Genomic DNA, 21356 nt, shown 5'->3' on the forward strand with positions numbered 1-21356 from the left:
TCCAACGCTGTAGTGTTAGGGAGAAAGTACATTACCAGCATAACTGCAACATCAGTAACATAAGAGCAGTAGGCCCCAGGAGCATCAACATAAGTCATGGCTGTGCATCCTACCCTGCATAGCATCAGCGAACATCCCATTACCAATGGCTTCTAACGTATTAGCACTGAGCATAAACATGCAAGCATGAAGGCATCGTCGGTAGCATGAATCACCGGTGCATGAATCCTGAGCAACACCTTGGGCATGACATGAGGCATCAACCTCCTTCTGGGCGCAGTCAAAGGTGCTCCTTGGCAATCAGATAAAGCGATTTTCTTTTCCAGGTGCTAGGGAGCAGTCAGGACCCAGGCGTAGTGCTTACGAGGCATGGGGGGTATAGACCACCTTGTCACTTCAAACACTAGACCGCTAACCCACCTCAGTCAGGCGGCACAAGCAGACAGAATTGGCGTCCATTTTAAAAGTGACATTTTACAAAGGTGCATTTCTTCAATGGTGAAAATGACTCCACACACACAATTGCGCAGCATGTATCACTGCATCTTGCACCACACATGGCCTATACATTCCTCTACCATGGGGGAGATATAGGTGCCTACACCATTGCACAGCATTTAACATTTACATTTGAAATACATCCACATGACATGTTGATTCTCACAAAAGCGAAAAAAATCTGGGAAAAAGGGCCAAATCCAACAGTGAGTCCTTGTAAATAATGCGATAAAAAAATCGCTGCTTCCTCGCAGAAATGCGCTGCTAGACTCGCAAACATAATATAACCCGAAGTCAGGTGCTCCTACCCTGCCCTGTAATGTACTATTTACTCTGACAAATTCAGGGCACCGGGGAGTGTTCTTGTGTCTGCAATGGCGGCCGCAACACGAATATTGCTCTGTAGAGTAGGCTCAGTGTAGAAGGTGGACAGGAAAATAAGGCCTCGAGGCCATTAGAGCATTCTTTGTTTTTTATTGCCACACCGCAGAAGTACTGCAGGACTCCAGTGGGACCAATCATCTAGATTTTCTGATTTTTTTAACCTTAATTTCTCATAAACTGCTGAATGGATTTACACTAAATCACAAAAAGCAAGATTTGTGAGTAAAGATCTAGCTTACTGCCAAATTTAGTGCAATTCTGTTCATCCATTTTTCATGTATCGCTGTCTAAAATTCCTTCGGAAAATTCAAGTGCAAGATGAGTTTTGGTGAAACTCATTGACAGTAGGTCCCACAGAGACTGTCATTTTTTAAAGTGAGGCCTTCTGATTGGCCAGAAACCTTTTTCTATCATAAGCCTTTATGGTACAGTCAGACCAAGACTTGTCAAAATATTCCCAGGGATTTGATTTACTGGTCAAGAAACAAACTGCTGTGGCAGACATTACAAACCTGAGGGACTCATCACTGAGTCCTGAAAAATAATTTTAAATAGCCTCTTAGGGTGAAGTGAAGGCACACTCTGAACCCCTAGGCCATATGAGGAATGGTTACAAAGTGACTCCCAATCCAGTTAAATGTTTTTTTAAATTACTCGGGATGCAGGTCCTGCGGTACCCGCTGCCGCTACCATTTATAACCACTGACCACTGAAATTAATAACACAAAGCAGACGTGCCTGGCAAGATGTGAGGGAGTACACAGAAAATGCATGCCTGGTCGAGGTAGTGTGGGAGTACAAGGACCCTAGAGAGCAGGCTGGAGTCAAAGGGGCATCACATGGACCAAAGACAGGGCAGTAAGCTGACCTCGGAGGGTAGCAAGGTGTGGTAGAGGCAGCAAAACAAACCAAAGAGTGAAGGTGGATGGGGACAAGAGCAGCACACTGACCATGGAGGGCAGGTCACAGGGGTAGGTTCAACAGCTGAACTCAGAGGGCAAGAGGGAGGGTCAGGAGCAGCTCATACAATACCACAGAGGGCAGAGGTGCAGAGTCTGCAAGCTGAAATCAAAGGGTGGGTGGGAGGGGCAGGGAAAGAAAAATGAACCACATAAGCCAGGCAGGAGGGGCAGGAGCAGAGGCAAAACATGGGCCATGGTGGATGTTAGAAATTGTTTTCTGGTTGGCAGAGGTCTGCACTCTGTCCAAGCAGGAACCACACTCCTAGACCGGGTAAGTCAGTGACACTCTAAATTAACTTGTGCTCACCCTCTGGTAGCTTTACACTGAGCGGTCAGGCTTAACTAAGAGGCAATGTGTACAGTATTTGTGCACACCACAAACAGTAAATTGTTGAAATCACCACAAAAGGACTCCACACCAGTTTAGAAAAACAGCCAATATTTTGATAAGTGAACCAAGACCAAAAAGACAAAAATCCAATATTGAGATGTCAAGTTATGAATTTTTAAAGAATAAAAATGTCTGTTGTGCTTAGAAGCAGATAGTGGCTACCCCGGTTATCGGTTTGCACTTCAATGCCTCAAATCCAAACGCAAAGGCCGAAAACAATGGAGCTTGGGTCGGACACAGGGACCTGTGCAGTTTGTGAGTGGTGTCTTGGTTACAAGCTGTACATATGTATTAATAGATGTATTATCATGCACTCACTGCAGTCTTTGCTCAGATACAAGTCTGTTCTCTTTACATACCTGCCTATAGTAATAATGTGTTACTCTTTGCAGTTTGTGAGTGGTCTCATGGTTACGTTCTCTTCATATGTTTTTGAATTTGTATTCTAATGCAGTCACTGCAGTCTGTGCTTGCTTACTTGTCTGCTGTCTGTACGCACCTGTCTATGGTAATATTATGTGCTACTCTTTTCAGTTTGTGAGGGCGTCTCTCATTTCAATCTGTACTTGGTAACATACCTGTTATCTCTACATATCTGTCTATGGTAATTTTATCTATTACTCAGTGCCGGCTCGCACAGGTAATGCTGTTGGGCGGAGAGGCGGGGTGGGCGGTGCTGGTTAGGGGGGTAGTGGAGTTTGACATACGACGGGACGGTGGAGTGCAAATAAATAAATAAATAAATAAAAGCACTTACTTTGCGCTCGCTGTGTCGCAGAGTCAGCGATGTCAAACTCCACTGCCCCCTGACCGAGCGCCGCCCACCCCGCCTCTCCGCCTCTCCGCCCCTCCGCGTTACCTGTGCTTTGCATGTTCAGGCTGTATATATTTATAGATTTACTATAACTCACACTCTTCAGTCTGTGCTCAGCTACAAGTCTGTTATCTGAACATACCTGTCTATAGTAATAATGTGTTACTCTTTGTCGTTTGTGAGTGGTCTCTTGGGTACAGACTGTACAAATGTATTTATGGATTTATTTTAATGGACTCACTGCAGGCTGTGCTTGGTTTGTGTTCTCCACGTTCACATAATTCACTGCAGGTTCATTGATGGCTCTACGGCTGCCACCAGGGGTCGCACCTGAAATAAGAGAGCACATTCTAAAATATCTGCTTTTTGACTGCTTTAAACTTTGAAATGGGACTTTGAATAGACTCTTACCATTCGCTTTCTTTGTGCATCTCTTATAGAAGAGAACCACACCAAGGACAGCGACGACAGCACCGAGGAGCATCCCTGAAGCCACCGCCAGCGCGACCCACCAGATAGTAGATGCGGCATCTGAAGGAGGAGGAGCCCCTGAAGAAGAGAGACAACCTGTGAGTGTCAGGCTCGTCCGACTCTTGGCAGGTGCAGTTAGAACGTAGAAAAAAAGAAGAACAAAAGGAGTAGAGAGACAAAGATCTACAAGAGTCTTCAAACACACCAGTACTTTGGATTAAAGGTTCTGAGCTGGTTATCGTCAGTTCTCAACAGCAGTCTAACATTTGTCAATTGTAATTTTGTTGCCATATTTTATCCATTTTATTTAATATGGATGTTGTTTTCTGCTCACTCCTGTTACTTGCCCCCTCCCAACCCGTTCTATATGTGTATCTTTCCCTATGCAGCTTTGCACATGAAGAATACATTATGTCATTGCAAATGTCCTAAATATGAATGAATTGTGAATAAACTTCCCAGTGTTTCTAACATTGCAAGTGCCCAAGGTCCTTCCGCTGAAATTCCATTACTGGGCTCTTCCCCTGGTACATTGTTCATTGTCCATTACTGGGCTTAGTGCTCTTCCGCTGGTGCATAGTCCATTGTCCATTACTGGGTTTAGCTCTCTTCCGCTGGTGCATAGTCCATTGTCCATTATTGGGCTTAGCTTTCTTCCGCTGGTGCATAGTCCATTGTTAATTACTTGGCTTAGCGCTCTTCAACTGGTGCAAAGTGCATTGTCCATTACTGGGTTAGGGCTCTTCCACTAGTGCATAGTCCATTGTCCATTACTGGGCTTAGCACTCTTCTACTGGTGCATAGTCCAATGTCAATTACTGGCTTAGCGCTCTTCTACTGGTGCATAGTCCATTGTGAATTACTTGGCTTAGCTCTCTTCCACTGGTGCATAGTCCATTGTCCTTTATTGGGCTTAGCTTTCTTCCGCTGGTGCATAGTTCATTGTCCATTACTGGGCTGAGCACTCTTCCACTGGGGCATTGTCCATTGTCCATTACTGGGCTTAGCGCTCTTCCACTGGTGCATAGTCCATTGTCCATTACTGGGCTTAGTGCTCTTCCGCTGGTGCATAGTCCATTTTCCGTTATTGGGCTTAGCTTTCTTCCGCTGGCGCATAGTTCATTGTCCATTAGTGGGCTGAGCACTCTTCCACTGGTGCATAGTCCATTGTCCATTACTGGGCTTAGGGCTCTTCCACTGCTGCATAGTCCATTGTCCATTACTGGGCTTAGCGCTCTTCTACTGGTGCATAGTCCATTGTTAATTATTTGGCTTAGCGCCCTTCCACTGATGCAAAGTGCATTGTCCATTACTGGGCTTAGGGCTCTTCCACTAGTGCATAGTCCATTGTCCATTACTGGGCTTAGCACTCTTCCACTGGTACATAGCCCAATGTCAATTACTGGGCTTAGTGCATAGTCCATTGTCCATTACTGGGCTTAGCACTCTTCTACTGGTGCATAGTCCAATGTCAATTACTGGCTTAGCGCTCTTCTACTGGTGCATAGCCCATTGTGAAATACTGGGCTTAGCTCTCTTCCACTGGTGCATAGTCCATTGTCCGTTATTGGGCTTAGCTTTCTTCCGCTGGTGCATAGTTCATTGTCCATTACTGGGCTGAGCACTCTTCCACTGGGGCATAGTCCATTGTCCATTACTGGGCTTAGCGCTCTTCCACTGGTGCATACTCCATTGTCCATTACTGGGCTTAGGGCTCTTCCACTGGTGCATCGTCCATTGTCCATTACTGGGCTTAGCACTCTTCCCCTGTTACATAGTTCATTGTCCATTACTGGGCTTAGTGCTCTTCCGCTGGTGCATAGTCCATTTTCCGTTATTGGGCTTAGCTTTCTTCCGCTGGTGCATAGTTCATTGTCCATTACTGGGCTGAGCACTCTTCCACTGGTGCATAGTCCATTGTCCATTACTGAGCTTAGGGCTCTTTCACTGCTGCATGGTCCATTGTCCATTACTGGGCTTAGCGCTCTTCTACTGGTGCATAGTCCATTGTTAATTATTTGGCTTAGCGCTCTTCCACTGATGCAAAGTGCATTGTCCATTACTGGGCCTAGGGCTCTTCCACTAGTGCATAGTCCATTGTCCATTACTGGGCTTAGCACTCTTCCACTGGTACATAGTCCAATGTCAATTACTGGGCTTAGCACTCTTCTGCTGGTGCATAGTCCATTGTCCGTTATTGGGCTTAGCTTTCTTCCGCTGATGCATAGTTCATTGTCCATTACTGGGCTGAGCTCTCTTCCACTGGTGCATAGTCCATTGTCCATGATTGGGCTTAGCGCTCTTCTTCTGGTGCATAGTCCAATGTCAATTACTGGGCTTATCGCTCTTCCGCTGGTGCATAGTCCATTGTCCATTACTGGGCTTAGCTTTCTTCTGCTGGTTCATAGTTTATTTTCCATTACTGGACTCAGCACTCCACCGATGGTGCATAGTCATTGACCAATACTTGGCTCAGCGCTCTTCCGCTGGTGCATGGTCCATTGTCCATTACTGGGTGCAGTGCTCTTCCACTGGTGCATAGTCCATTGTCCATTGCTGAGTTTAGCACTCTTCCACTGGTGCATAGTCCTTTGTCCATTACTCGGCTTAGCACTCTTCCACTGGTGCATAGTCCATTGTCCATTACTGGGTTTAGCACTCTTCCACTGGTGCATAGTCCATTGTTCATTACTTGGCTTAGCACTCTTCCACTGGTGCAAAGTCCATTATCCATTACTGGGCTTAGCTCTCTTCCACTGGTGCATAGTTTATTGTCGGTTACTGGGCTTTGCTCTCTACCACTGGTGCATAGTCCATTGTCCAATACTGGGCTTTGCTCTCTTCCACTGGTGCATATTCCATTGTCCATTACTGTGCTTAGCGCTCTTCCACTGGTGCACAGTCTATAGTCAATTACTGGGCTTAGCGCTCTTCCACTAGTGTATAGTCCATTGTCCATTACTGGGTTTAGGGCTCTTCCACTGGTGGATAGTCCACTGTCCATTACTGGGCTCAGCGCTCTTCCACTGGTGCATAGTCCATTGTCCATGATTGGGCTTAGCGCTCTTCTTCTGGTGCATAGTCCAATGTCAATTACTGGGCTTATCGCTCTTCCGCTGGTGCATAGTCCATTGTCCATTACTGGGCTTAGCTTTCTTCTGCTGGTTCATAGTTTATTTTCCATTACTGGACTCAGCACTCCACCGATGGTGCATAGTCATTGACCTATACTTGGCTCAGCGCTCTTCCGCTGGTGCATGGTCCATTGTCCATTACTGGGTACAGTGCTCTTCCACTGGTGCATAGTCCATTGTCCATTGCTGGGTTTAGCACTCTTCCACTGGTGCATAGTCCATTGTCCATTACTCGGCTTAGCACTCTTCCACTGGTGCATAGTCCATTGTCCATTACTGGGTTTAGCACTCTTCCACTGGTGCATAGTCCATTGTTCATTACTTGGCTTAGCACTCTTCCACTGGTGCAAAGTCCATTATCCATTACTGGGCTTAGCTCTCTTCCACTGGTGCATAGTCTATTGTCAGTTACTGGGCTTTGCTCTCTACCACTGGTGCATAGTCCATTGTCCAATACTGGGCTTTGCTCTCTTCCACTGGTGCATATTCCATTGTCCATTACTGTGCTTAGCGCTCTTCCACTGGTGCACAGTCTATAGTCAATTACTGGGCTTAGCGCTCTTCCACTAGTGTATAGTCCATTGTCCATTACTGGGTTTAGGGCTCTTCCACTGGTGGATAGTCCACTGTCCACTACTGGGCTTAGCGCTCTTCTACTGGTGCATAGTCCATTGTTAATTACTTGGCTTAGCGCTCTTCCACTACTGCAAAGTGCATTGTCCATTACGGGGCTTAAGGCTCTCCCACTAGTGCATAGTCCATTGTCCATTACTGGGCTTAGCACTCTTCTACTGGTGCATAGTCCAATGTCAATTACTGGCTTAGCGCTCTTCTACTGGTGCATAGTCCATTGTGAATTACTGGGCTTAGCTGTCTTCCATTGGTGCATAGCCCATTGTCCATTTCTGGGCTGAGCACTCTCCCACTGGGGCATTATCCATTGTCAATTACTGGGCTTAGTGCACTTCCACTGGTGCATAGTCTATAGTCCATTACTGGGCTTAGCGCTCTTCCGCTGGTGCAGAGTCCATTGTCCATTATGGTCTTAGCGCTCTTCCACTGGTGCATAGTCCATTGTCCATGACTGGGCTTAGTGCGCTTCAACTCTTGCATAGTCATTGTCGATTACTGGGCTTAGCACTCTTCCGCTGGTGCATAGTCCATTGTCCATGACTGGGCTTAGCGCTCTTCCGCTGGTGCATAGTCCATTTTCTATTTCTGGGCTCAGTGCTCTTCTACTGGTGCATAGTTTGACAATACTATACTGTCTATTACTGGGCTTAGCTCTCTTCTGCTGGTGCTTAGTCCATTGTCCGTTAATTGGCTTAGTGGTCATCCACTGCTGCATAGTTCTTTGCTCATTAGTGGGCTCAGTGCTCCTCCACAGGTGCATAGTCCAATGTCCATTACTGGGCTTAGCCTCTCCCTCTGGTACATTGTTCATTATCCAATTACTGAGCTTAGTGCTCTTCCACTAGTACATAGTCCGATGTTCTTTACTGAGCTTAGCTCTCTTCTGCTGGTGCACAGTCCATTGTCCAATTACTGGCCTTAGCACTCTTCCAATGTGCATAGTCCATTGTCCAATTACTGGCCTTAGCACTCTTCCAATGTGCATAATCGATTGTTCATTACTGGGCTTAGCGATCTTCCATTGGTACATAGTCTATGCCCATTACTGGGCTTAGCGCTCACCGCTGGTGCATAGTGATTGTCCTTTACTGAGTGTAGCACTCACCCACTGGTGAATAGTCCATTATCCATTATTGGGCTCAGCCCTCGTTTACTGGTGGATAGTCCATTCTTTATTGCTGGGCCTAGAGCTCTCCCAGTGGTGAATAATGCATTGTCGATTACTGGGCTTAGCTTTTTTCCGCAGGTGCATAGTCCATTGTCCATGACTGGGCTTAGCGCTCTTCCACTGGTGCATAGTCCATTGTGAATTACTGGGCTTAGTGCTCTTCCGTTGGTGCATAGTCCACTGTTCATTACTGGGCTTAGTGCTCTTCCGTTGGTGCATAGTCCATTGTTCATTACTGAGCTTAGCGCTCTTCCACTGGTGCATAGTCCATTGTCCATGACTGGGCTTAGCGCTCTTCCACTGGTGCATAGTCCATTGTCCATAACTGGGCTTAGCGCTCTTCCACTGGTGCATAGTCCATTGTCCATGACTGGGCTTAGTGCGCTTCAACTCTTGCATAGTCATTGTCCATTACTGGGCTCAGCGCTGTTCCGCTGGTGCATAGTCCATTATCCATTATTGGACTCAGCCCTCGTTTACTGGTGGATAGTCCATTCTTTATTGCTGGGCTTAGAGCTCTCCCAGTGGTGAATAATGCATTGTCGATTACTGGGCTTAGCTTTTTTCCGCAGGTGCATAGTCCATTGTCCATGACTGGGCTTAGCGCTCTTCCACTGGTGCATAGTCCATTGTGAATTACTGGACTTAGTGCTCTTCCGTTGGTGCATAGTCCATTGTTCATTACTGAGCTTAGCGCTCTTCCACTGGTGCATAGTCCATTGTCCATGACTGGGCTTAGAGCGCTTCAACTCTTGCATAGTCATTGTCGATTACTGGGCTTAGCGCTCTTCCGCTGGTGCATAGTCCATTTTCTATTTCTGGGCTCAGTGCTCTTCTACTGGTGCATAGTTTGACAGTACTATTATTGGACAATGTAATATAGTTAAAATAAATAATCTTCTGATATTGTTTTAACTTTTTAGTGCAATTTTTTTTTGTGTCCCGGATTCATTTTTAGGCCCCTTGAAGTCGTCATTGGAAGTTTTATTTGGGGTTACAGGCAGGAAAGACGGGCAAACCGATTTATAAAGCTCCCATATAAGCGAGGGGTCTTTCACCTCCCAGATTTTCAGTTGTATTTTTGGGCTGAATTAGCGGGGCGCTTGTGCAGTTTATTAATCCTGGTAGACCCTGATAAAGAGGCTTTCTGCTTATCAGCTAGCCCTGGGGGATGACTGTAAGCCTTTTTTATACCGGCTGGGGACCCATATTACTTCAAGAGGGTTCGCTTCAAGGTTGTGAAGGATGCTATTCGTATCTGGCAGGAAATCTGTAATAAATATTCAATTGCCTTTTTAAGTAGAGAAACGCTGCTGTTGTATAATCCTGCTTTCCCAAGAGTGTTTCAAGATCCAATTGTAAAAGCCTGGATGTGATATGGGGTTCAGAATATCGGGCAGGTGTACTGCTCACTTACTTGAATTACAGGCTAAATATGGGCTCCATAATCACTTAAAAAAATATTTGTAAGTGAGGGACTACTTTTTGACAGCATCTAAATTCCCAATGGATCTGGAAGGTACAGAGTTGTAGCGGCATCTTCATAAAGCAAGTAGATTGATAAGTTTGGTATATCAGGTCCTTTGTCAGTATGTAACTGAGGACAATGTGCTATTGGATTGAAAATGGAGCCGGCAACTGGGGTCTGACGTTTACATCTTGGAGCTACAGAGGGCACTGGAGATTTTGGACAGATCAGTTCACTCTATCCATCAGAACCTGCAACAATTCAAGGCTATTTGTCTCCTATATTACACCCCAGAAAGAATCTCTAAATGGGGAGTCAATGATTCTGGGGTATAAATAGTTTCACAAAATGCAGGCAGATTTCTGCAGATATGGTACATATGTTCGGTGTATGTCCTGCCCGACAGGACTTTTGGACTCATGTAACCAAATTAATGTCGCGCTGTCTAGGCCTCCAGGTTTCATTATCCCTTAAAGAGATTCTGGTCAATGTTAAGTTTGAGGATGATGGTGGTAACAAATGCCTATCAGCGGTAATGATAGTCTGGTCCGGTTATGTCTTGCTTGTGTTTGGGTCTCTGATGCCCCCACTAAGGAGACTGAATGGGGGGCTCTTTTGAGAAAAATCTATGAGTCAGAGTTGGCTCTTGACGAACCTAGAGGTCGTTCCTCCCTGAGGAAACTCAATAAAATATGGGCGGGTCTCAGCTGGGATTGATCAAATTATAATTTGATTGATGTTCTTTTCTTCAGATGACGTTCAGGGTCGGGCCTAAGCATTATTTACCTATTTTCTTTCTTTCTTTCTACTTCTTTTTTCTTCTGTATGCATATTTAGCACACAGAGCATTATGTACTGAACATTCTGACTTGAAAAATAATAAAAAATTAATTTAAAAAAATGGTTTTGACAAGACCTCTTCTGGATTATGTACCCGTTCCCCCACCCGTGATGATCCGCCACTGTACCACCCTCAGTCTCGGAGCCCTATGACTTGGGTGATGCTATCTCTTATCAGCCCTCCCAATCTGAGATTGTTTCCTGGAATGTAGCTGGCTCAATGGCCAAACATTTGTGCCCCAACTGGGGCTTGTTTATAGAAAAAACAAACAAAAGGGAGTGCCTCAAGAATCCAACAATTGCATTGTAGAGTTTCTGCTCTTTGTTTCTTCTCTCATCCTTTTATGAAATACACATAATTCAATGGTGTCAATATCAACGTACTCTTCTCCAATATCAAAATAACATGGGAGCCGTTATATGAAGTCTTTAAAATGCTCTATTCTTCAAAACATCAAAGAAACAGCCCAAATTACGATGTCATCAGGGTTCATGTATTTCTTTACAGCAATGTCACATAGGGGTCTACGTGTAAATTGGATCAGTTCTCCAGGAGATTCTAGTACAGCTCCTTTATTGTTGAATGGAAATACCAGGGGCCTATATATAAATATCAGAGCTTAATATCCACACTCCATTGGATTATGTAAACTCAGACTGGATAATATGACACGCCACCACCGTCACTGACCTTGTTCCACCTGCTGCTACCTCGGGAAAGGGCAGACCCTTGGGTGGGCTTTCACTTTCGATCAAAACCACCCGCTGATGCAGATTCTAGGAGATTGATATGGAAAGTGCAGAAATACAGTGTGTCTTTTTATTCTGGCAGGCATACTACCTACACAATGAATATTGTAGGCATGGGTGTGGAGGATCTGAACTACAAGTAATCATTTGATTGGTACTCATATGGCAGACCTGTCCGCAGATTCCGTTAAAATAGTGGCAGGTGATTTTAACTGTAAATTCAGCCAGTATCCATCCTCCCTAAGGATCCTATTGGTGATGAGGAGCAAGCCTGGGTGTCACCCATCTCACACTCCCTCCTGTCAAGTGGTTGACTGCTGTCAGGTTACCGCTAAATGTGTTTACACTTAGTAATGGTCTTCAGGCATGTAATGGGAAAGCCAAATCTGACAGGGAGGGAGCCATACGTACCGTCATCCACAGAGTTCCAGCCTCGTTGTTTATATCCTGATGGATATTAGACTATGGCCTATCTTGGTAGATTTGGTTGTAATCCCCAGGCAAGATTGTGATCATAACATTGGGAGCCCTGGGCAACACCCTCCTGCACACCTTACATGAGCCGTTGGCCAGTAGGTTGGTCCCAACCAACAATTGGCTTAGGCTTAACTGGGGAACTCTTGTAGAATTCGAAGTAGGCCTGGGAAAGTGTTTAAGGTTGTGTCCACTAGTCTGTCTGGAAGCTGTAGTTGCTGAGAATGTGCCCCTTGATCATGTAGATTCCATGATGAGACTAAATGCAGTACATAACTCCAACTTTTCCTCTCTAAGGAATGTATTTGTGGTAGAATCTAAGAATATCCCAAAGAGAAAGAAAGAGGCCCCCGGTACGTCAAATATTCTCAAGAGGCAAGGCATGCCTCTCTGGGTCTATCAGAGGTGGGCCTAGAGATGCCAGGGGGCAGCCAGTTTACTCTAAAAAGATTCAATTGTTAGTGCTAAAAAACTTGTAATATACCAAATGGGACTCAATGCTGAGTGCCATCAAAGGCAAGGATTACTGTTCTTTCTAGCGCATCATGGTCGATGGTAATTCTGGCACCTTTGCCGCACTAGACAGTAATATTTCTGCTGCTGCCTGGGTTGAGCATTTCTCCCAGTTATATTAGTGTGATGTCAACCAGGATCTGTCCCAGGATGCACCCATTGGCCAGGTAACACTGGTGGCAAGTAATAAACTCCCCAGCGATGTTGCAGTTCGGCTTCCCATTGAGTCAGTGACACATTGGATTCATTATTTATTTAGAATGGAAATCTCCAAAGTATTCACTTGGACCATACCAAATAAATCCCTAGGTAGGAAAAGATGCCTGGAGATCCTTTAAAGTCATATGGAGATGTATGGTGCCCTTACTTTTCTTTATTGTTAGCACTATCATGAATGGTGCACCTATACCCCCCACTAGGGCTGGGGCTGAGGCTGAGATTGTCCCAATATTCAAGGTCCCTACCCTCCAACTACAGAGCAATCAGCCTTATTGACAGCTCACAGAAGTTGCTAGTTGGATCATCTTGAACAGGTTGAGTGAGTGGCTGTCCAACACTAGTGCATTGACTTTATTGCAGGCTGGTTTCAGGGATGGTATTGGAACAATAAATCAGGCATTTTGCCTGCAGTTGCAGTACTGGAAAGACATCAATCTGGGGGAGCTAGACTTTATATGATCTTTGTGGGAGTTTGGTCCGCTTTTGACATTGTCCCCAGTGAATCCTTGTGGGAGGCGCTAGTGGAGATGGGGGTCCCTGATATTCCTTTTAAAAGGTATATTTAGATTGCTAACAAATACGCTTAACTGAGATGCGTGCCCTCTGGGTGAATTACCAGGCACAATCCCTGTAAATCTGGGAATGAGGTACGGGTGCGTGCTTGCCCCAACCCTCTTTCTCCTATACATTAGTGACTTGGATCTCAGCTCAAGAAATGTGAGGGTGAAGCCCCATGTCTTGCTGGGGTTATCCCACCCTACTGTTTGCAGATGACACCCTTTTCCTATCTAAATCCGCCATGGGTCTCCAGAAACTTCTGGATTGCTTTGGGTCCTTCTGCAGGCAGCGGGGGCTGGAGATTGACCTTGCAATGACTACATGCATGGTATTTAATCCCTTTCCAACATCTTGTTCCAACCCGACTTTAAGTGGCATAGCACAGGAGAGAGTCCTGAGTGCTTCCATTGGTCTCCCCATGTTCAGACATCCAGGCTCAAATGAGAGTAATATTATGAGAGCATTCTGAGGGGCCAACAGGCCTCTTTTTTTTTGTACGATAAGTCCAGCCCTCGAAATCTATAAATGTCAGGCACTAAGGGGCTACTTTGTATGGTGGGGAACTGTGGGGATTTTAAGATACCAGACCCCTCATGCAAACAGAACACTGATTTATGAGGAACTTAAGCAATCTACCTGTCAGCACCCCTCTGTCCCCTTATGTTTAGACAATGGTCTTAGACGTGTCAATGACATAGCTGATGCTGAAACTGCTGTGGTACTGCTTAAGTCTTTGGGTAGTCCCTAAGCTCATGCCAATCTGTAGGGTCTTATGTTTAGTTAATTATTTGCATTTATTATGCGCACGGCTACTCAAGAGTGTTCCGGCGCGATACCTTAAATGGCAGCTGAGGGTCAGCGGAGAAATTACACAAAAAGCAGAGTTTTCAGACGTTTCCTGAAAAGCTTTGGATCCTGGATGCTGCGAAGGTGTGGGGAAGTGAGTTCCTGGCCATTGCTGCCTTGCAAGCCAGGGAGCTGCCACCCATTCTCACAAGGCGAAAGTGAGGAATAACTGCCAAGAGCTGCGACGCTGAGCTCAGCTGTCTCGAGGGCACATAGAACTTGAACGGTTTCCTAAGATATGACGGGCCAGATTGGTACAGAGCTGCATGCACCAGAGTGAGAGTTTTAAACTTAACCATTTCCACCACAGGAAGCCAGTGAAGATCATTCAGATGTTTCTTTATGCTAGATCTTCCTGGAATTTTAAATACCTTGCTCCTGTGTTCTGTTCTACTTGCAGTTTCCTCAGTTGGTACCCGGGTAGGCCAATGTACAGGGCATTCGTGTAGACAATGCGCGAGAGGAAAAGGGCGCGGGTAACCATTTCTTTGACAGCCATAGGCAGGAGAGGGAGGAATTTCCTAAGTGATCTTAGGGTGGCAAAGCAATGCCCCGCTAGTTTCTTGATCTGAGTGGTGAACCGGAGATCTTCATTGAACCAGATCCCTAGGTTTTTAATAGACTGACCTTGGGAATTGGGGAGTGGATATTCAGCCGGCCAGAGTGATTCCTTAAACTGTGAGGGAAAAGTCCCATACAAGAGGATTTCTGATTTGTTTTCATTGCACTTGAGCTGTGCAGAAAGGAGCCCTTGAAAAACAGCTGTAAGGCAGGCTCTAGCCCTAGCACGGGATGAATCATTTTTACTCCTTAAGCGATGATCTTAGCACCCAGCTCCTCCGCCAAATAGATCAGAAGATGTTTTGGGGCAGCCTTGGGCCTGTAAGATTGCGTGGCTTCAGTCTATGAAAGATAGGCTGGGGAAAATTGGGTTAAAGAACCTCTGGGATTCCCCTGCAGATGCGACTTTAGTCTAAACGTCAGAGTTAAAAGGTGCCGATTGGCGCCACATTGGCAACTTAATTCTATATTCTCCTAGGGCTGGATCTCTTACTGTATCCTTTCTGGAATTCAAAGATGACTATCAGCAGAAGGTGTTCTTAGACGAGATTGAGCCCCCCCTTGCATAGTCTTTATTCATCAAATTTCACATGAAGACTTTGAGTACTTGTTCCTTCATAGCCAAATAGAAACGTTACCCTTGTGATTGAGACGGATTCTGTCCACTCTGCCACAGTCAGCTCTTTGGTGGTAGTTCCACCGCCATCAGACCATGAAGGTCCATCCCCCATTACAATGGCGGGCACATTGCTGGAGGTCGGAGAGGCCAACCGACACACATCCGATGTGAGAGAGACTTGTATCCCTACAACAGTGGCGGTGCCTGCTCCGGTACCACCATTGGGATTATAATGTCCCGTTCTGCCAGCCATTTCATGGCGGTTGACCTGGGGGCACCTATGGTGCTCTCCTACATATATGCCTACACCATGCGGCAGACACCAAATGATGCCTTCCACGTAGGGCAAGGATATACAAAATGTGTATTTTTTGTACTGCGGAGTGTACTTGCAACTTGCAGCACACGCCACAATACAAACATTTACATTGTGACCGCCTTCACAGCTAGTCGGGTGATCCCATTCCTGAGAGGATGCCGGTTGGACGAAAGCCTGACTGTTTTCATAATCAGGCCCTCAGTTACTGAATGTTTCAACCTAATTATTTATACTCTGCAAAACTAATGTTGGGTCTGATAATGAGGATGGGGTTTTTTATTGATAGATCGATGCGTTGAAGCAAAACCGCTAAAGGTAAAATTTGGGGGGATCTGAATTTCAGAGTGCCTAAACTTTGGGGTTTGGGGTTCTGCTCCCCATACTAACAGGGCCAGCTCAGTGCTTGTCAGTCACGAAAGGAGACATGAAATTCATGCTTCACCCATGACAATCACCTATAATCTGCAACACACAACCCTTGTTACACAAGAAATTCACACCAAACTTCACTCAGACCTACCTTTCTCTGGAATAGAGACGATCATCGGGCTGGAGGTCCGGATGTTATTTCCACCAGCTTCAGTAGCTACAAAGCAATCAGAAATTCAATCTATGAATCCTTTGAGCACTGAATTGTGCATCACCAGGTCATCTAATTTCTTATCCTTGGAAATAATTTCCCTGCTCCACAAAAACCATTCCTTCGTCAGTCATTTTTTTGCCCTACTAAATGTTCTAGCCTCTATCCAACCTAACAGTTCTGATTAACATCTGCAACAGTTGTGTCAATGACATACTGAAACCCTTTCTTGACAAGTAATCATATATAAGGAGGAGCAAATTTACAAACCCCTTGCGACACTTTTGCGCCACCGTTGTGTCATTTCTGTGACACAGCGGCGGCATAAACAATGCAGCCAATTTACAACATGACACACATATTTTAAAGGCCTGCATCACGTTACACCTGCATCAGGTATAATGTATGCAGGGTTGGCGTCCCCACACAGGAAAACCTTGTATAAAATATATAGATTTTATAGGTTTCCCTAGGTGCTGCCTGACCGCGGGGGTCCAAAATCTACAGCTAGGCACATTGTGATAAAAGGGTCAGTTTTCAGTGTAAAAATGTGATGTGTCCATGTTGCGTTTTGACTCATTTCCTGTTGTGGACACAAGGCCTACCCACACAGTTGAGGTACTGTTTGTATCAGGATACTTAGTAGAATACAGAATAGTAAAACTGGTGTTATTACCAGTTGTCTTTCTATGTATTTCTGCCCTCTAAATGTAAGACAGTGTGTACAAAAAAATAGACATTTTGAAAAATGCCCCTTAATTCAGATGCTAGTTTGGCTACCCACAAATTCAGAGATTTGCCATTAACCACTGCTTCTAAACTCCATATCTTGTTCTCATTTCAGAAATACATAGGTTTCATTGATACCTATTTTTCACTCTTTACATTTTACCAAATGAATTGTTGTATACCGGGTACAAAATGAAAAAACATTTCAGCGTGCATCACAGTTAATGGCTCTGCGTACCTTGGGTTCTTGGTGAACCTACAAGCCTGATATATCCCCACAACCAGAAGTGTACTGCACACAAAACAGTAGGGTTCTTTAAAATATCTAGCAAAGTTAGAAGAAGATACAGGTGAAAATTAAGGATCGTTTTCAGCTCATTTTCAATATTTGTTTATGTTAACTGTACTTTCCATTGGAAAACCTTGAATGCTCTACACAAATAACCCCTTGCTAAATTCAGAATCGTGCCTTCTTTCTAGAAATGTATATCTTTCCGGGATCCATTATTAGATTTACACTAATTTCTACCACTAACCGGAAGGAGGTTGAAAGTAAAAAAAAAATAGGAAAATGAGGGTATTTCCCTGTAAAATGCCTAAACTGTCTAGAAATGTTTGGTTTTCTACAAAAGTCTGCCTATACCTGAAAGTTGGAAAGATGGTAATGTCAACATCACAAACCCTCTGCTGATACCATTTGCAGGAAAAAAACAGATTCTGCTTTCTGCAGCACCTATTTCACATTTGTTCGCCCATAATCCAAAATGTAGTTGTATTTTGCCTAATTTCTTTGTCCCTTCTGGGGAAATCCACAAACAATGGGAACCATTAGAATCCTCACGATGCAGGAAGAAGAGGATGCAAATTTGGCATGGATACCTTATGTGGACAAAAAGGTACAGGGGTCTAAGTGCGAAATACCCCAAATAGTTATAAAAGGGCGTGGCACTGAGGGGAGAGGTTAATTACTCTGAGATTATGTATAAAACCCGGGTTTTGGAGGTGAACCAGAAGACGTTCCTGTCTAGTAGGGGCTATGTCTATTTATTGGGAGGCCTTTATTCTTCTCCCGGAAATGCTGTTGGTTTCCTTTGTGATTATATCAATTATAATGAGATCCATTTCATTTTCTACCAAGGACTCTGTTCTTTCCACTTAAAATTTAACTGTTCATTTGGGACTTAGAATATTTGGATTTCTGACTATGTATTATACATTTGAGACTTCACAGCATATTTTGCATTACTCTGTACACCTTGATTTTGAGATTTTGTAATGAAACTCTTTAACTCTTCCTGATCTCGAACTCAGGACTTGATTATGATGGCAGTGGGACTGCCACTGTCAGCCCGTTGGTGACGGTCCCACCGCCATTGGACCATGGAGGTCCCCCCCGCCACATTACAATGGCGGCCAGATTGTTGGCGGTCCTTCAAAGCAAAAAAACGCTTCAAACAGAATTTAATCAGGCAACACCCCGAAACACTAGTCGTTGACACTTACCACTGCTCATCGAGAGGACAGAAGAAAATGGACTGCATTTTCCATACCAACAGGTCTGACCTGTGGGCCACCATCTTTAACTCACTCTTGCCCATCTCCAAAACCACCTTCACTGAGCACAACCGTAAACTAACAATCTCCCCCTGAATCAGCAGTCCCTGACCGGAGACATCGCATCACCATTTTCGTGAATGGCACCATTCTAATTCAGGCAAAAGACGAGAACCTAGACTTCTTCGACTCTCTCTTCCCCACACTTAAGATGGCTACAGCTCACTACCCATACAAACCGACGCCCTCTCCGCCTAATGGCTCCCTACAAACTCCTAGTCTTCAGAGCATGCTTCCGCCACCACAGCGTCCCCACCCTACCATGCTTAGTCACTCCGCCAATCATACGTCATCACCAGCCCTAGCTCCCCCTATTTCCCAACCCCCGTCCTCCAACCCTCTCACCCAACCTTCCAGTACTCAGCCCCCCTCTCTTCCCCAATTTACTCCCAACCCCCCATTCCCTAGCTCCCGAAGCACTCCTAGCTCTCAGTCTCCCGCCCTGAGAGAGACCAGAACCCTATTAACTCTGTTTCTCAGCACCCCCGGCTAACACCCACTCCACTAGTTCACACCGTCCCCCTCAATGAAGAAAACATTCACCTCCAAAGGGACCGCAACCCCCCTCCCTCCCTAGCCTTCACACAACCAAACTCTAAACCTGTTCCAGCTCCCCCCTCCTGTGAACCCCCCCAGTAGAGACTCGCCCCAAAGCCCCTCACACTCAGGGCTCAGCTCCGCCCACCCTCCCCTCCTCTCGCCCTCACTCAAGCTGATGCAACGCCTCGACCTGATAGAAGCGCAGATCGCTACCATGATTCATGGCCTGCAGGAAACCTTATCCTCCCTAGGGAATCTCCAGCGGCCCTCCCCTCTCTCCGCATCACCCCACATCCCTCCGCCTCTCCTTAGGAATGACTCTCCGCCCCTCAACAGGTCCTTATCCCCCCTAGGTACCAGGCCTCCACTCACTAAACTCCAGACTGAGTCGCGAGCAGACAGTCCCAGAAGAACTATAACCTCCCTCTCCCCCCAGGAAGTGAGCGCACTCGTCTCATCTTACGAACTCCCCTTGAACCAGCTAGCCCAGACCCACCCCTAAACTCTACTCTCATCTCTTCGATCCAAGTCATCATTGGAGTGGGTAGGGACCCGCCCCCCCGCAGAGCCACTAGACCCCCAATGTATCTATCCTACATACCCAGAGTCAAGCCTGACAATTTGAAATCAAAAGAATAAGACCCCCCCATTAACTGTATGCTTATCAACAGCCGGTCCGCAGTCAAACATGCAATGGAAATAGCTGAAACCATCCTCTCTCATGACCTACATGTAGCTTTCATCACGGAAACGTGGCTAAACATCCTATCCCTCCCCATTCTGGACATGCTAGTGCCGCCCGGTTTCTCAATCATCCGCAAAGACAGGCCCGAACACAAAGGGGGCGGCATAGCAATTATCCACAAAAGTGACCTCTCCACCTCTGAACCCCTCGCCTGCCTGCACAATTCCTTCGAATGCCTATCGGTCAACTTCAAATCTCCCACTCATAGTTCACTTCAATGCCATCTCCTTTACCATCCCCCAGGCAACTCCAAGGAATTTGGAGCTCAGCTGACGGATCTGATCACCCAATTCGCACTCAACAGCTACCACAGAATAATTCATGTGCGACCTCAACCTATAATGGAACGAAGCTAAAAACTCGCTAATTCAATCTCTCAACACCCTTATGCTAGACAATGATTTGATCCAACACTGCTCAGAGGAAACGCACCATAGAGGAGCGATCCTGGATGCAATCATCGCGGACAAAAACGCAATCACGATTGATCACATCATCCCAGTGGACTGGTCAGACCACCACATCATTCTCTTTCATATCAACCATTCGGCCCTATCCCTACCACCCACTCAAGCCTCCCCTAAGTGGGTCAGGAACACATCCAGAGTCCCCGTTGACAAGCTAGAAGAAGGACTTAGCTCACTCCTCCCGAATACGACGGAGCTCCTCTCAACCACGGAACTCACCTTGCTCTTCCATACCAACTTGGAGCTCACCCTGGATCAGCTGGCACCTCTGAAACTAAAAAAACCCAGAGCATCTCCTCTAGGTCTTGGTTCTCCACTGACATTAATGAGGAAAGAAGACACCTCAGATCCCTGGAAAGAACTTGGAGAAACAACCCCATCTCCCTCCACCGGGATCAACTCAAGGCAGTACGCAAAAACTACTATAATCATATCAAGAGCAAAAAGTTATCCTTCTTCTGTTCTGCTTTAGACAATGCCAAAAACTGCCCCAAAGAACACTTCAACATCATCAGGAACCAAACCTCCAATCCAGTGACAGCCAACTTGGCGGCGTCCAAAACCCATTGCGACAACTTTGCAAGCTTTTTCAATGAAAAAATCGATCGATCATTCAATCCAAGCCCCCCTCCCACACAGATACCCGAATTCGTGCAACTAACCATAACTCCCCAGTAACCTCGTCTATCCGCTGGTCATCCTTTCGGCCTGTCCATGATAAAATGATAAGCAATCTTATCGCCTCCGCTAAACCCTCGTCTCACTTCCTCGATCAGCTACCCTCGAGAATGACCAAAGAGCTGAAGCTTACTCTAGACCCAATCTGGGGCAAGATCATCAACAGCTCTCTGAACGAGGGTTTCATTCCTGACTGCCTCAAATTAGGACAAGTCACGCTATTCCTAAAAAAAACTGGCCTTGAACCCTTGGACAGGAACTACTTCAGACCGGTCTCGAACCTTCCGCTCCTATCCAAAATTCTTGAAAGATGTGTGCTGCCTCAGCTAACCCAACACCTAGAGAGCACTAATCTACTTGACCCACACCAATCAGGGTTCA

At 45.7% G+C, this 21356-nt stretch overlaps 1 protein-coding gene across 1 annotated transcript in view; it reads right to left on the reverse strand.

Annotated features, from left to right (window-relative positions):
• LOC144767769 (uncharacterized) overlaps nucleotides 1-21356 on the reverse strand; it is a 116902-nt gene that overhangs the window by 26104 nt on the left and 69442 nt on the right. The window contains exons 3-4 of the mRNA XM_078651151.1: nucleotides 3461-3598; nucleotides 3291-3379 (exon numbers count right to left, since the gene is read on the reverse strand). Coding sequence (XP_078507277.1) covers nucleotides 3291-3379; nucleotides 3461-3598 — 227 coding nt within the window. The remainder of the gene's footprint in view (nucleotides 1-3290; nucleotides 3380-3460; nucleotides 3599-21356) is intronic.

The sequence above is a fragment of the Lissotriton helveticus genome, chromosome 7 (genome assembly GCF_964261635.1).
Source record: "Lissotriton helveticus chromosome 7, aLisHel1.1, whole genome shotgun sequence".
In the NCBI taxonomy this organism is placed as follows: Eukaryota; Metazoa; Chordata; class Amphibia; order Caudata; family Salamandridae; genus Lissotriton; species Lissotriton helveticus.